Source organism: Salvelinus sp. IW2-2015, linkage group LG25 (genome assembly GCF_002910315.2).
Source record: "Salvelinus sp. IW2-2015 linkage group LG25, ASM291031v2, whole genome shotgun sequence".
Lineage (NCBI taxonomy): Eukaryota > Metazoa > Chordata > Actinopteri > Salmoniformes > Salmonidae > Salvelinus > Salvelinus sp. IW2-2015.
Window position 1 is genome coordinate 22,816,679 of NC_036865.1, and position 15,222 is coordinate 22,831,900.

Here is a 15,222-nt window from a genome sequence, read left to right on the forward strand (position 1 = left end):
TTCTGAAGACGACAGAAAAAGCGTGTCTACCCCTCATAGTGCATCAGAATGATTTGAGCACGCAGGGCAAAACGTAAGTACACTACGTAAGTCCCCTATTCCCAGGATGCAGGCATGCATAATAACAAATAAACATGCTATATTAATATACAAACCTGGTGAAATTCACAAAGTACTTTAACAACTGTTACACTAAGGACCCTGGGACTAAACACTTCCCTCTGCAACTGGATCCTGGACTTCCTGACAGCCGTCCCCAGGTGGTAAGGGTAGGCAACAACACATCTGTCACGCTGATCCTCAACACTGGGGCCCCTTAGGGGTGTGTACTTAGTCCCCTCCTGTACTTCCTGTTCACCCACGACTGCGTGGCCAAACACGACTCCAACAGTATCATTAAGTTTGCTGACGACACAACAGTAGTAGGCCTGATCACTGACAATGATGAGACAGCCTATAGGGAGGAGGTCAGAGAACTGGCAGTGTGGTGCCAGGACAACAACCTCTACCTCAATGTGAGCAAGACAAAGGAGCTGATCGTGGACTACAGGAAAAGGCGGGCCGAAACAGGTCCCCATTAACATCAACAGGGCTGTAGTGGAGCGGGTCGAGAGTTTCAAGTTCCTTGATGTCCACATCACCAACAAACTATCATGGTCCAAACACACCAAGACAGTCGTGAAGAGGAGACAACAAAACCTTTTCCCATCAGGAGACTGAAAAGATTTGGCATAGGTCCCTAGATCCTCACAAAGTTCTACAGCTGCACCATCGAGAGCATCCTGACCGGTTGCATCACCGCCTGGTATGGCAACTGCTCGGCAACTGACCATAAGGCGCTACAGAGGGTAGTGCGTACGGCCCAGTACTTCACTGGGGCCAAACTTCCTGCAATCCAGAACCTATATAATAAGAGGAAAGCCCAAAAAATTGTCAGAGACTGCAGTCACCCTAGTCATAGACTGTTTTCTCTGCTACCGCATGGCAAGCGGTACTAGAGAGCCAAGTCTAGGACCAAAAGGCTCCTTAACAGCTTCTACCCCCAAGCGATAAGCCTGCTGAACTATTAACCAAAGTCCACCGGACTATTACATTGACCCCCCACCCCCTCCATTTGTTTTGTACACTGCTGCTACTCACTGTCTATTCTCTATGCATAGTCACTTCACCCCTACCTACAAGTACAAATTACCTCAATTGTGTTACTTTTTATTCTTTTAGATATTTTATTTTAGTTTATTTGGTAAATCTTTTCTTAACTCTTCTTGAACTGCACTGTTGAATAAGGGCTTGTAAGTAAGCATTTCACAGTAAGGTCTACACTTGTTGTATTCAGCGCATGTGACAAATAAAATTTGATTTGATTTGATTTAATGTGTTTACCAAGTTATCCGTTCCTGTAAATTACCTCATCAGTCGTTTTTAGTGTGTGCGTGTATGTGTGTGTGTGTGCCTGTACGTGCGTCTGTTGGGGTGAGTCCCAGATGCTCTTTTCTGATGGCCGTTATGGCAGCACGTGTTTTAGGCAGCTGTGCTCTCGCAGGATCTAATCCCATGGTCCGCTGCATCTGCTTGATCTACTTTCCCTGTCGCTCGGCCATGCCTTCAGTCATCTCTCCACAAGACATTTACATAGACAAACAGACAGAGTGTTGAAGTGCCGTGAACAACAATGGGTTTTGACATCTCAACATCCACTTTAATGGAGAATGAGATGTCATGCCTGAGGACCTTTTTTCCTGCCCACATGACAAAACAGACAAGTGCATTTCTACCATTCAACAGCACATGGAGACATTCTGAGGGTGGAGCAGGGTAAGTGGTGTTAAATCTCTACTCCCTTCCTCTCAGCAGCAGTGGTGTGATGGAGACAGAGTCCAAATGGGTTCAATTAAGATAATCATTATTTGAATCAGGTAGCAAACCACTCAAACGGAACAAACTCCTCTCAGACAGCCTTCTTCCTGAGACTGGGAAAGAGACAAACAACCTTCAGTCAGATAGCGAGGGAAGACGTATGTCTGAGCTAAGCATCAGACTGACAGATAGAGCACCGTCTCTTACTGAACACCAGCTAGTAACTGAGGATCATTTAGAAGTATGACAAATGCAATGATTCTCTAGGCATTGTGCTGATAACCTACATTCTCCCATCAAAGAATGGTCTGTGTTTCAAATTTCATTAATTATATGTACTGGATACATGTACATACATTTTCATACTGGTCCCCTGTGGGAATTGAACCCACGCCCCTAGCAACGCAAGTGCCACACTCTACCAACTGAGCTACACGGGACACGCATGGTACACTATACACAGTCCTTGTCCTTCTGGACAATGCAAAAACATTAAGAAATAATACAAGATAAGAATATGAACATAAAGTAAATAGCTCAGTAGAATAGAATAAGCATTTTAGCCTGAGCGTAAAATCCGGGAAGACACAATCATAGCTATCATAATAAGTCTGGTGTGTGTCTGTGTGTCTGTCTGTCTGTCTGTCTGTCTGTCTGTCTGTCTGTCTGCCTTTCTCTGTCTGATGTGTGTCTGTAACTACAGATATCTGTATGCGAACCATCAAAGAGAAAACTTTTTTTTAAATGGAGCTATCAGCTGAATCACAGTCTCAGAGTCTGAGCTGCAGCCCCTGCCATGATGCAGCCTGCTAATCCACCACTCACTGGCAGACTCAGGGGAGCAGGGACACCTTCATTTCACTTCATCACATGGATGGAGAATACTAATGTGTTGTGATTCAGCTATACTTACCAACAGGGAAAAAGGAGTCTGAATCACCGTTTCAGAGAAACCAATTAGAGCCTCTGGCAATGGAATTATGTGACAGAAAAACGAGTGCCCTTTAGAAAACACAGGCAGCATAGGAATCTGGTGTGCACTCAGAAGACTGCAGCAGTCTCTTTCATATTGGTATCTGATACATAGCAGTAAGCTTATTTCAAATAACTTCATACATACAGGACTGCCAACAGTTCCATTATCAAAATATGTGCCTTCATTAAAATACATCTTCCCCAGAGGTTGAAGTCTAGATAGACTATGTGTGGTTTTGAATGGACTGTCAGAGGAAAGGTTATTACAGCATGAAGGATTTATTTATTAATGAATCAGTACACAGATCTCTTACAGAGTATGTTGAAGAGATTTTACATTACCATGGGAAAAAAAAGTTTTTGCATGTTTTGGTCACAACATTTATTTCAATGGAAATGCATTCACTTGTGAACGAATAACTAAATGCTCTAGTAGTACAGTTCAGGGGTAAATAAAAGCTACCACAGAGTTTAGGTCAATGGCGCCATCTGTTGATAGGATGTGTTCATAACAGAACAACCCCATGGGGTTGTTGCCATGGGCGATCAAGTTCACATTCTGTTTTCATGTCCACCAATGAGCAGATGTCATGGAGTGCACATGCTCATATCTGAGCTCTAGTCACCTCATATTTTTGGGAAAATAACAACTAAAAGACAAACTTTGGAATGCAAGAATTTATTTTAAAAAAACAACTATTGATAGAATAAATTCTTGATTCATGATTCATAAAAAATCAACAGCAAAAATAGAATTAATAGGATTTTTTTTATTTTTAGGATGTGAAATGGTGGGATTCTGCTCCTCTTCCTCCTGTCTGGAGGCCACACAGCCGTAGGTGACGCATACCCCTCTTACGAGACTTCTTATCTTTGCCTAATAAGTACAAAAATAGTGCTTTTAATACAACATGTGGTGTGTTAGTACATTTATGTCATCTGGACTTGCCCGTAGATCCATCTTCAATATACTCTCTGACTGAAACACATTTTTGCACATCTCCCTTCTGGGGTGTATTTATTACGTCTCACAACGGAAACCGTTAATCGTTTAAGAACCAAACGGAAGCAAACAGAGCAATAGGAACGAAACAGGGAGGGACCTACCTGAATTTGTCCAATAGAATCTCTCGTATTCGTTGAAAATCTTTTTCCGTTTGTACTAAACGGTTTATGTTGTTAAACGTTTCGTAACAGACAAAACATTTTGGAACAGAATTGGCGTAATCTAGGCAAATTTCTTCCGGAATACTCACTCATTGTGAGGGGATCCACAGCCGTGTCCACCTCTGGTTTGTAAAGAAAGAGCTATGCTCACGTAAAACCGCAAAAATATTTTGTTGCGTTTAATCATTTCATTATACTGGCCTTATAATTATCTTAATTATATATAAAAAGCTGATTGAATTGTAAATGGTGAATATTAAACTGTATACTTGTTTTAACACAGAGAAGTTCATGTGGTTTGTCCTCCACTTCATCGATGCCATGGGACAGAAAGTCGGTAGTGGCTGGTCAGCTTTGACTTCTGTGCAGGAAAGGGTGTCAACTATGGACAGCTTTGGCTTTGGTGTCTCTTGGATGTCACAAACCTCAGTGTTGTCATTGGGGATAGTGGCAACACACTGGGCACACCATGTCATTTCAATGTGGAAATGTGGGTAATATTTGGTTAATGAATGAAATGTCAAGCTTTATTCACCCACTCAAAAAGACAACCAGAAGTTTGTTGAATTCCCAATGTGTTATCACTATGCTTTCAACCATCCTAAAGCACAACCAAATTCCAATGGGAAAACAATATCAGATTTTTAGTTTAGTTGTGTTATCACTGCGCTTTTAACCATTTAAAAGCACAACAAAGTTTAAATGGCAATACAATGTCAGATATTTTGAACATTAATACAACTTCAAATCAAATTGTATTTGTCACATACACATGGTTAGCACATGTTAATGCGAGTGTAGCGAAATGCTTGTGCTTCTAGTTCCGACTATGCAGTAATATATAACAAGTAATCTAACCTAACAATTTCACAACTACCTTATACACACAAGTGTAAAGGAATTAATAAGAATATGTACATAAAAATATATGAATGAGTGATGGCCGAACGGCATAGGCAAGATGCAGTAGATGGTATAGAGTACAGTCTATACATATGAGATGAGTAATGTAGGGTATGTAAACATATGAAAGTGGCATTGCTTAAAGTGGCTAGTGATACATTTATTACATCAAGATGGCAAGATGCAGTAGATGGTATAGAGTACAGTATATACATATGAGATGATTAATGTAAGGTATGTAAACATTATATAAAGTGGCATTGTTTAAAGTGGCTGATACATTTATTACATCCATTTTTCCATTATTAAAGTGGCTAGAGTTGAGTCAGTATGTTGGCAGCAGCCCTCAATGTTAGTGATGGCTGTTAATGGCTGTTAAACAGTCTGATGGCCTTGAGATTGAAAAACAGCTTCTGTCTCTCGGTCCCAGGTTTGATGCACCTGTACTGACCTCGCCTTCTGGATGATAGCAGTGGCTCGGGTGGTTGTTGGCCTTCCTGTGACATCGGGTGGTGTAGGTGTCCTGGAGGGCAGGTAGTTTGCCCCCGGTGATGCGTTGTGCAGACCTCACTACGCTCTGGAGAGCCTTGCGGTTGTGGGCGGAGCAGTTGCCGTACCAGGCTGTGATACAGCCCAACAGGATGCTCTCGATTGTGCATCTGTAAAAGTTCTTGAGTGTTTTTGTGTGACAAGTCAAATTTCCATGCCCCAACAAATTGAGGCTGTTCTGAGGGCAAAAGGGGTGGGGGGTTCCTAATGTTTGGTGACTTATAAGGGTATGGGTACATTTTATTTGCTGTGTTAAACCTAACCTTTGGAATGACTTCAATAGCAAKAGTGAATATATTTAGTTAAGATGTTTCTCAATAATCGTTCTCACAATAGCACATTGGTAGTAGTCAGTAACAAATATATAAGATGGGCTTGGTTAAAACGCTGGATGGGAGACCAAAGGGATAGCTGTAGACAGATCAACTCTCCAGTAAGAGGTGCTGCCCAGCATATAGTATTTTCTTTCTAGTAGATATAACATTGAAGATCTTATGTTGTTTCAAAGTTACAAATTCATCATATTTTATACAAGGTTTGTGAAAATTGGTTCAGCTCATGAAACATGGAACTAACACTTTACATATTGCGTTTCTATATAATGCATTCGGACAGTAACCCCTTGACTTTTTCCACATTTTGTTATGTTACAGCCTTATTCTAAAATTGATTACATTTTAAAATCCTCATCAATCTACACACAATACCACAACCTCAAAACAAAAACGTTATTTTTTTTATTCTTGCGAAAACAGATGTCTTATTTTAAAAAGTATTCAGACCTTTTGCTATGAGACTTGAAATTGAGATCAGTTGCATCCTGTTTCCATTGACCATCCTTGAGATGTTTCTACAAATTGATTGGAGTCCACCTGTGGTCAATTGAATGGACATGATTTGGAAAGACGCATATCTGTCTATATTAGGTCTCACAGTTGACAGCTCCGAGACAGGATTGTGTTGAGGCACAGGTCTGGGGAAGGGTACCAAAAACATTCTGCAGCATTGAAGGTCCCCAAGAACACACTGGCCTCCATCATTCTTAAATGGAAGAAATTTGGAACCACCAAGACTCTTCCTAAAGGTAGCCGCAAGGCCAAACTGACAAATCGGGGGAGAAGGGCCTTGGTCAGGGAGGTGACCAAGAACCCGATGGTCACTCTGAATGAGCTCTAGAGTTCATCTGTGGAGATGGGAGAACCTTCCAGAAGGACAATCATCTCTGCAGCACTCCACCAATCAGGCCTTTATGGTAGAGTGGGCTGATGGAAGCCACTCCTCTGTAAAAGTTTGCCAAAAGGCACCTAAAGACTCTCAGACCATGAGAAACAAGATTCTCTGGTCTGAATAAACCAAGATTGAACTCTTTGGCCTCAATGCCAAGCGTCACATCTGGAGGAAATGTGGCACCGTCCCTATGGTGAAGCATGGTGGTGGCAGCATCATGTTGTGCGGATGTTTTTCAGCGGCAGGGACTGGGAGACTAGTCAGGATCGAGGAAAAGATGAACGGAGCAAAGTACAGAGAGATCCTTGATGAAAACCTGCTCAGGACCTCAGACTGGGGCGAATATTCACCTTCCAACAGGACAACGACCCAAAGCACACAGCCAAGACAACGCAGGAGTGGCTTCAGGACAAGTCTCTGAATGTCCTTGAGTGGCCCAGCCAGAGCCCGGACTTGAACCCGAGCGAAAACCTCTGGAGAGACCTGCAAATAGCTGTGCAGCAACGCTCTCCATCCAACCTGACAGAGCTTGAGAGGATCTGCAGAGAAGAATGGGATAAACTCCCCAAATAATGACGTGCCAAGCTTGTAGCGTCATACCCAAGAAGACTCGAGGCTGTAATCGCTGCCAAAGGTGCTTCAGCAAAGTACTGAGAAAAGGGTCTGAATACTGGTCAATGTGATATTTCAGGGTTTAAAATATATATAAATTAGCAATCATTTCAAAAAAACTGTTTTTGCTTTGTAATTATGGGATATTGTGTGTAGATTGATGAGGGAAAAAAACAATTTAATCTATTCTGGAATAAGGCTGTAACGTAACAACATTTGGAAAAAGTCAAGGGGTCTGAATAGTTTCTGAAGGCACTGTATTTGTTCAGTGTACATTGGATATGAAAAAAGAAGTAATCAACGTAAATTGTTGAGGGTGAAATTTAAACTACAAGATTGTCATCATTGTAACTAAAAGAGGCAGCTTTCTTGTTTCAGTTAACTCTGGAATGGAAAGGCATTGGAGGAGCATTTTTCTCAACAGTTTCTTAACCATAGCCTCAAGCAGGTGGTTAGTGGTCTGGGATCTAACCAGCACCACAGAGACGTTCTCCCACTGACAAAGGAATGTGACTCAAGCTTTCCTGGCTCAGGAGTGGACTTCCTCTGGTTATGTGGCTCCATAGACTTCAGCACACACACACACGATTCAGATTGAGAGTCGATCTCAGAACTCTTGGAGAACCACTTCAAGCTCAACTTCAGACGGGCTGAGGCAGCAGCTGATTTTGCTATGCATCTAATGCAGAGTTCATATGCTAGTCAGAAATAGGAATCTCTAAATTGTCTGACTTGCTGATTCGTTGAAAGCGTCACATGTATAACTAACTACAACCAGTTAGCAAGTTGGAAATGTCAGTTTCCTAGTTCCAACTAGCACGTGAATGCAGCATTTGGGTAGTTAATGTCCACAGTTGAATCAATAAGCTGGTCATCTGTGAAACTCCCATCCAGCCCTTTTAGAGCAGACTCCTCACTTGTCTTGTCAGGCTCTCTAAATGCATGTTTTAGGTCTGGAACTGAAGCAGCAACATGTACAGTGGATGGTGTCCGGGAGACAGAAATGGATCTGTACCATCTACAGCTGCAGTCATCGCCTTTTTGACATTCAGCACAAAAGGCGTCAATGCTATTGCCTCAGAGGTTGGCAGTGTCAGGGCCTTGGCCAACAATAAGCTGTGTCTTAGCTGGTTATTCCAACCTCGGTGTGAAAATATATAAAAACACAGGGAAAATCAAGTCTGACAGCATTGTGCCTTTAAAAATGTGTCAACTTTTAATACAGCAAAATGTAGATATAAAGTGGAAGACTTCACAATGTCTACAACGTGATTGTGCTTAAACAATTGAACAACTAAAAAGGACTACATAAATTCACCCACACAACTTATTTTGTTTTATTTTCAGTTGTAATATTCATCAGACTAAAGTTAGTCACTGAAGCTGATGAGACATTGTTTATAAATTCTTTGGCAGCTTTTTACCAAATTGTCTACATTTCAATGAGCCCTTTTAATAGTGATGGCATGATTTTTACATCAGCGTGTTAATTTTATCTATATAAATGTACAGAAAGACAATAATGCAGAAGCTCTTAGAGCTCTATTTACATTTCAGTCAATCATGCATTAGTTATATCTAAATACACACAAAAGCATAAATGTGCAACCATTTTCAGTACGGGAATCCAATATGGACTCAAATGCTATTTTTAGTTGTGTGCAAGAAAGGCACAACCTATAATAAAACGCAACTTGAGTTTCCCATATATACAGGAAATGTGGCCAAAATATATATACACAATCAATGGCAAATTACCATTTCAGTTAAATAACCTTTTTAGCAATTCAGTTCAAATTTAACAATCAACTCTGCCAAATCTATTGCACTTCCTATGACAGCAAAAACAGTGATTTCTGTATGCTTGTTCAGCAGCACTTGTATCATTGCAATGCTACCACCAATAAGACTTGATCCAATGTACTGTAAGACTGGAGGTGGGGAGCAAAGTATTAATCTAAAGACAAGTGCTGGGTGTGTAATGGAGGGGAGCCGGGTGGTTTACTGGGTGGTGATGAGCTTGACGATCATGTGGATGATACGGGAGCCTCTCGGACAAGTACACAGGTCCATGCTGGGGTTTCTGATCTTATCTTCAAGGAGCTGGTCCAGCTCCCAGCGCAGCTCCTTCACCAGCTCTGCCACCTGCAGCCACACACAGAAGATACTGCCGTCAGGAACACAGAGCTGATTGACGAAGAGCTTATTACTCATTATAATGGCCCAGTTCCCCCTGCCCTGAACACGTGAACTGACCAGGCTATAACTAGGGGCCAGGTAGCCAGGTCAGGATCTTAAATCGTCATTCTGAGAGTGATAACCAATCAGCTGACCTGGTGCGATGCTGCGGCGAACCGGATCCAGCCGTCGTCGAGGGAGATGACGAACTCTCCCTTCTGCAACTCCACGTTGACCTGTCCCCCCCCAAACAGCACCAAGGGGTACACCGACACCATGCTGCAGTCTCTGATGAACACACGGCTTGTCTTCACCTTCTCATGGTACACCAGGTAGGGGCTGTCGTAGTGGCGCACCTGAAACCACCACACACAGGCACACACAAACTAACATGGTATCTATTGTGTGGTTGTTTAGTTACTGTAAAAGACTAGTGGTTGTCTCTGTACTTTATTCATGAGGCTGTGTGTTACCGTGTAGTTGACGGAGGAGGGGTGTACGTGGACACAGCCGTCATTCTTGGTCATGTAGCGCAACTCGTCTGCTTTGGGCTGCATCTTCACCGCTCCTTTACTGGTCTGCTTGAACTTCTCATGAGGAGACCTCACCTAGCACAGGGAAACACTGGCTTAGCTCAGGTACACATACAAGGACTGAGCTGTTGATCATGCTGGATGGGTGAAGGCTCACCTGTACTACATTGGGATACAGGGCAGCACAGAGCATGGCAGACATCAACCTGATGTTGTCAGAGTTGAGGTTGGCCTGTCCAAGAGTTAAAGGGGGAAATGATTCACTTAATGATTTATGAACAGATTTTATATAGCAATGCAGGATTTATATAATGGAGATTTCTTAGATATATATTTCTCAATAAAACATCCTACCTCACGGCCCGTAGCCTCCATTATACCATCAGTCCCTTTGGCAGCCATTCTCTCAATGACTCTAGCCTTCAGTCCCTCCTTGACGAAGCCAATGTCAGACAGCAGCTCTGTAAACTGCCTCTTCAGACTGGCTATCTCCTGCACACCAAAAAGCACATCTCAGACTCTTGCAAGTACTGTACAAAATATGGTAGTAATGCCACCTGTCAGGAGACGATGCCACAGAAGAGTATCTCACCTGTAAGCCCCGGCTAGACAGGAAGTTCTCTCTGCAGTACTGAAACCCGGCCTGATTCCCGTTTTTGGCTGCACCACACCAGCCCTGTGCAACGGCAACACATATTACCTTAGACAGTGACATATCCACTGCAGATCGTATGTATAGCTACTCTGTGTTTTAGATGGTTCTAAATATTGCATTGCCACTCAGAACCTGTTCATCTGTTTCTCAAGGCAAACGCAATTTTTCCATAGCTGGTTCAGCTAACATTTCAGTATTGAGTGAGTGTTATGGCATGTCAATATGGATGACATGGTTAGAGGATACACAGTGGAGTGGTTCAGGTCTATCCAGTATGTACAGCACAGCACCTTGTATGCCTGCAGCAGGGCCAGATGGTCACTGTTGGCCAGGGCATAATTCAGCTTCTTCTCATTGGCCTCCTCCCTCTTATCCCAAGGAGACACCTGGCCACAGGAAGAACACACCGCAGGAGAGGAGAGAAAGAAGGAAGCAGGAGAGGACACAGGAGAGGGGTGAGAACACAGGAGAGAGACTTGCGACTGTGAAAAACAAATGTTTTCTTTCCTTTTCAACATTCACAGAGTGAATCACAGGAGTTCACACTTCACAGTGACAATTCTTAATTATTGCTCCTTTCTTTTCAGTTAACGTTTCTACTCATTCCCAAGACCATTGGTAGGCTCAGAGCCACAAATGGTAGTTAGAGGTGGCTTACGAAGGGGGATTTGAAGGCCAGGCTGGCAGCGATGGTGAGGGCAGGGTCCAGGCAGCGAAAGATGGCACCAAACAGCATGAGTTTGCCAATGCGGACGTCCACAGGCAGACAGGCCAGGTGATAGCCCAGAGGGGTGAGCTTCTCGTCGGCAGTCAGAGCCCCCAGGTCCTGCAAACGCTGCTTGGCCGCATCCAGACTGCCCATGGCCGGGGGCTCAATGAGCCGAGAGAACACAGAATCCAATGGCCGCTCCGCAAACACATCCAGGATCTTAATCCTGAGAGGTGGAAGTGGGGATAAAGACAGAGATGGAGTTGGAGAAAGAGGGCATTTGGGAAATCTCCAAGTGAAAATGTTTACATTGGTGACAACACATCATGAGTTCCTACATTGAAAATGCAGGGAAGGTTCAAATGAATGACTGTCAGTGGTTAAATAAGGATCTACATGAGACAGTACCCGGTACATGAATAAATAACACCTAATTGGTCAGTTGAGAGCGCCACGAGAGGCACAGTGCTGTAGTTAGGGGACATGAATCCTGTTCTGCTCTGATTACCTGAGGCAGAGCTGCTCCAAGGGGACTCTCTGGATCTCTGGCAGCTGCTGCTCTGCCAGCTGGTGTTGGAAGCAGTGGCTGGTGAAGAGATGGAAGCACACCCCTGAGGCCACGCGGCCCGCTCGCCCTCTCCTCTGCAGGGCGTTGGCACGGGACACCCACGACTCCTCCAGGCTCTCCATGCTCTTAGAGGCGTCGTAACTGAGGGGACAGACTGAGTCAGCGAAATAACACTCACATACCATCTGGTCCAATGTGTTTTATAAGCATCCTCACAGGCACAGTTATCAAGTACTTGGTCCCCTTACAAGAGGTTAGTATAGAGAATATATGAGTTGTACCCATTAACAGAGTTTGAACTTATCCAATGTGCTCTCATTAGAATTTGACTGTAAAGGAAACCAGTTGAGCGTATTGGAACACAAAGACATCAGAGGGTTTAGAGGTCAGAGGTTATAGTACCTCTTCTCCTTCATCTTGCCTGAGTCTACCACGTAGACCACGTCGTCGATGGTAACGGAGGTCTCAGCGATGTTGGTGGAGATGATGATCTTTGTGACGCCCTCTGGTGGACGCTTGAACACAGCCTGCTGCTCCTCGTTAGACAGGGACGAGTGGAGTGGGTACACCACACACCTGGGACACACACACACAACTATATCCACAACAAACATAACCCATCTACAGCTGTACCACAAACACACCTGTAGAAAACCTAAACCCATCACAATCCCACACAAATCAGAATCTCATCCAGTACAGTGGTCCATGCATTTCCTTACCTGGCTCTGTTCCGGTTGTTGAACATCCTGTTGGACTGGAGCTGCTCATAAAGAGTCTTAATCTCAGCCAGGCCCGGCATGAATACCAACACAGCACCTGGACAGAGCAGGACAGGGAAGGTTGTGTTGTTAATGTTGGTACAGGAGTATTAACACACAGGTACTGCATAACTGCATGGCCAAATGTTAACTCAATTGAAATCATATTGCTACACCTTTACTGTGCAACTATCCATCTGTCATTCCTAGTAATAATTCTGTCTGTAGTACTCGCTCACCTGGAGGGTAGCTGTGGTCCCCGTCCACAATATACTCCAGCACACTCTCCACCAGGTCCATGTTGATCTTATCCAGGTCCATGGCAGATATGGTCTTCAAGACAGATTTCTTGGTGTCTTTAAACAAACAAAAACATCCTGATTAACATTCTCCTCCCAGACAAAGTAGCAGTGCACTATATAGGGAATAGGGTTCCATTTCAGACAGTGTGGTGTATTTGGCAGAGGGGAGATCAGAAACCTTTGTATCGGACAGCGAGTTCCTGCAGGCTGAGCTGCTGGTCAGGGATGGAGTCTTTAATGAAGTCTTTTTTCTGGAGGTTCATGAAGGACCACATGTCGTCTCCCAGCTGGTCCACGGGGTCTTTGGCCCCCCCTCTGACCCCCTTACTGCCTGATGAGGACTTGTCCTTCCCCCCGCCCGAGCGCATGAACGGACTGCCATCCTCAATCACATACCTGGGAGGAGAGTAGAATGTACAGGTCAAACAAACCTGAAGAACAGAAACAACACCTTGTGTTTATGGTACAATATTTCAGGTTTGGGAGTGCGATATTTACCGGGTTTTGGCAATTGCATCTTCCAGGAAAAACTGGTCAACAGGGAAAGTGCGTCCTGGGAAACACAAGAGATCGTGACGTAACTACTGACTGGTCTAACTATACACTTTGTTATACACCTTGCCCTAAATACGCTAAGCGTCGTGGACTGTGATATGTTCCACATTGCAGCGAACAACAACATTGATGAAGACGCTGATTCGGTGAGCGGGTTTATTAGCAAGTGCATCGGCGATGTCGTACCCACAGCGTCTATTAAAACATTCCCAAACCAGAAACCGTGGATTGATGGCAGCATTCGCGCAAAACTGAAAGTGCAAACCACTGCTTTTAGTCAGGGCAAGGTGACCGGAAACATGACCGAATACAAACAGTGTAGCTATTCCCGCCGCAAGGCAATCAAACCAGCTAAGCGTCAGTATAGAGACAAAGTGGAGTCGCAATTCAACGGCTCAGACACGAGAGGTATGTGGCAGGGTCTACAGTCAATCACGGACTATAAATGGAAAACCAGCCCCGTCGCTGACCAGGATGTCTTGCTCCCAGACAGACTAAACAACTTCTTTGCTCGCTTTAAGGACAACACAGTGCCACTGACACGGCCCACTATCAAACCTGCGGGCTCTCCTTCACTGCAGCCGACGTAAGTAAAACATTTAAACGTGTCAACCCTCGCAAGGCTGCAGGCCCAGACGGCATCCCCAGCCGTGTCCTCAGAGCATGCGCAGAACAGCTGTCTGGTGTGTTTACGGACATATTCAATCAATCCTTATCCCAGTCTGCTGTTCCCACATGCTTCAACATGGCCACCATTGTTCCTGTTCCCAAGAATAACCTCACACTCAACGTCAACAAAACAAAGGAGATGATCGTGGACTTCAGGAAACAGCATAGGGAGCACCCCCCTATCCACATCGACCGGACAGTAGTGGAGAGGGTAGAAAGTTAAGTTCCTRGGCGTACACATCACGGACAAACTGAAATGGTCCAACCACACAGACAGAGTGATGAAGAAGGCGCAGCAGCTTTACACTTGTGTGTATAAGGTAGTTGTGAAATTGTTCGGTTATATTACTCGTTGGATATTACTGCATTGTTGGAACTAGAAGCACAAGCATTTCGCTACACTCGCATTAACATCTGCTAACCATGTGTATGTGACAAATAAGATTTGATTTGAGTCTTCAAGGATGTGGACGGAGTGTGCTGGGGTAGAGGGTGTGTATCAGTACCTGGTATGTGGACAGAGTGTGCTGGGGTAGAGGGTGTGTATCAGTACCTGGTATGTGGACAGAGAGTTGTGCTGGGTAGAGGGTGTGTATCAGTACCTGGTATGTGGACAGAGTGTGCTGGGGTAGAGGGTGTGTATCAGTACCTGGTATGTGGACAGAGTGTGCTGGGGTAGAGGGTGTGTATCATGTACCTGGTATGTGGACAGAGTGTGCTGGGGTAGAGGGTGTGTATCAGTACCTGGTATGTGGACAGAGTGTGCTGGGGTAGAGGGTGTGTATCAGTACCTGGTATGTGGACAGAGTGTGCTGGGGTAGAGGGTGTGTATCAGTACCTGGTATGTGGACAGAGTGTGCTGGGGTAGAGGGTGTGTATCAGTACCTGGTATGTGGACAGAGTGTGCTGGGGTAGAGGGTTGGTATCAGTACCTGGTATGTGGACAGAGTGTGCTGGGTAGAGGGTGTGTATCAGTACCTGGTATGTGGACAGAGTGTGCTG

At 44.3% G+C, this 15,222-nt stretch overlaps 1 protein-coding gene and 1 long non-coding RNA gene across 2 annotated transcripts in view; both read right to left on the bottom strand.

The window, feature by feature from the left end:
* Positions 1 to 3,119: 3,119 nt before the first annotated feature.
* On the bottom strand, positions 3,120 to 4,358 carry LOC111952086 (uncharacterized). The gene is made up of 3 exons (XR_002875680.1): positions 4,269 to 4,358; positions 4,089 to 4,121; positions 3,120 to 3,709 (listed from the first exon to the last, which is right to left on the bottom strand). It is a non-coding gene; the product is annotated as an uncharacterized lncRNA (long non-coding RNA).
* Positions 4,359 to 8,617: 4,259 nt separating this feature from the next.
* Positions 8,618 to 15,222, bottom strand: part of dhx57 (DEAH (Asp-Glu-Ala-Asp/His) box polypeptide 57) — a 14,665-nt gene continuing 8,060 nt past the window's right edge. The window contains exons 10-23 of the mRNA XM_070434838.1: positions 13,495 to 13,577; positions 13,175 to 13,392; positions 12,934 to 13,050; positions 12,656 to 12,752; positions 12,336 to 12,509; positions 11,874 to 12,074; positions 11,315 to 11,591; positions 10,947 to 11,042; positions 10,594 to 10,677; positions 10,356 to 10,493; positions 10,159 to 10,233; positions 9,942 to 10,076; positions 9,624 to 9,824; positions 8,618 to 9,435 (exon numbers count right to left, since the gene is read on the bottom strand). Coding sequence (XP_070290939.1) covers positions 9,292 to 9,435; positions 9,624 to 9,824; positions 9,942 to 10,076; positions 10,159 to 10,233; positions 10,356 to 10,493; positions 10,594 to 10,677; positions 10,947 to 11,042; positions 11,315 to 11,591; positions 11,874 to 12,074; positions 12,336 to 12,509; positions 12,656 to 12,752; positions 12,934 to 13,050; positions 13,175 to 13,392; positions 13,495 to 13,577 — 2,040 coding nt within the window. The 3' untranslated portion in view covers positions 8,618 to 9,291. The remainder of the gene's footprint in view (positions 9,436 to 9,623; positions 9,825 to 9,941; positions 10,077 to 10,158; positions 10,234 to 10,355; positions 10,494 to 10,593; positions 10,678 to 10,946; positions 11,043 to 11,314; positions 11,592 to 11,873; positions 12,075 to 12,335; positions 12,510 to 12,655; positions 12,753 to 12,933; positions 13,051 to 13,174; positions 13,393 to 13,494; positions 13,578 to 15,222) is intronic.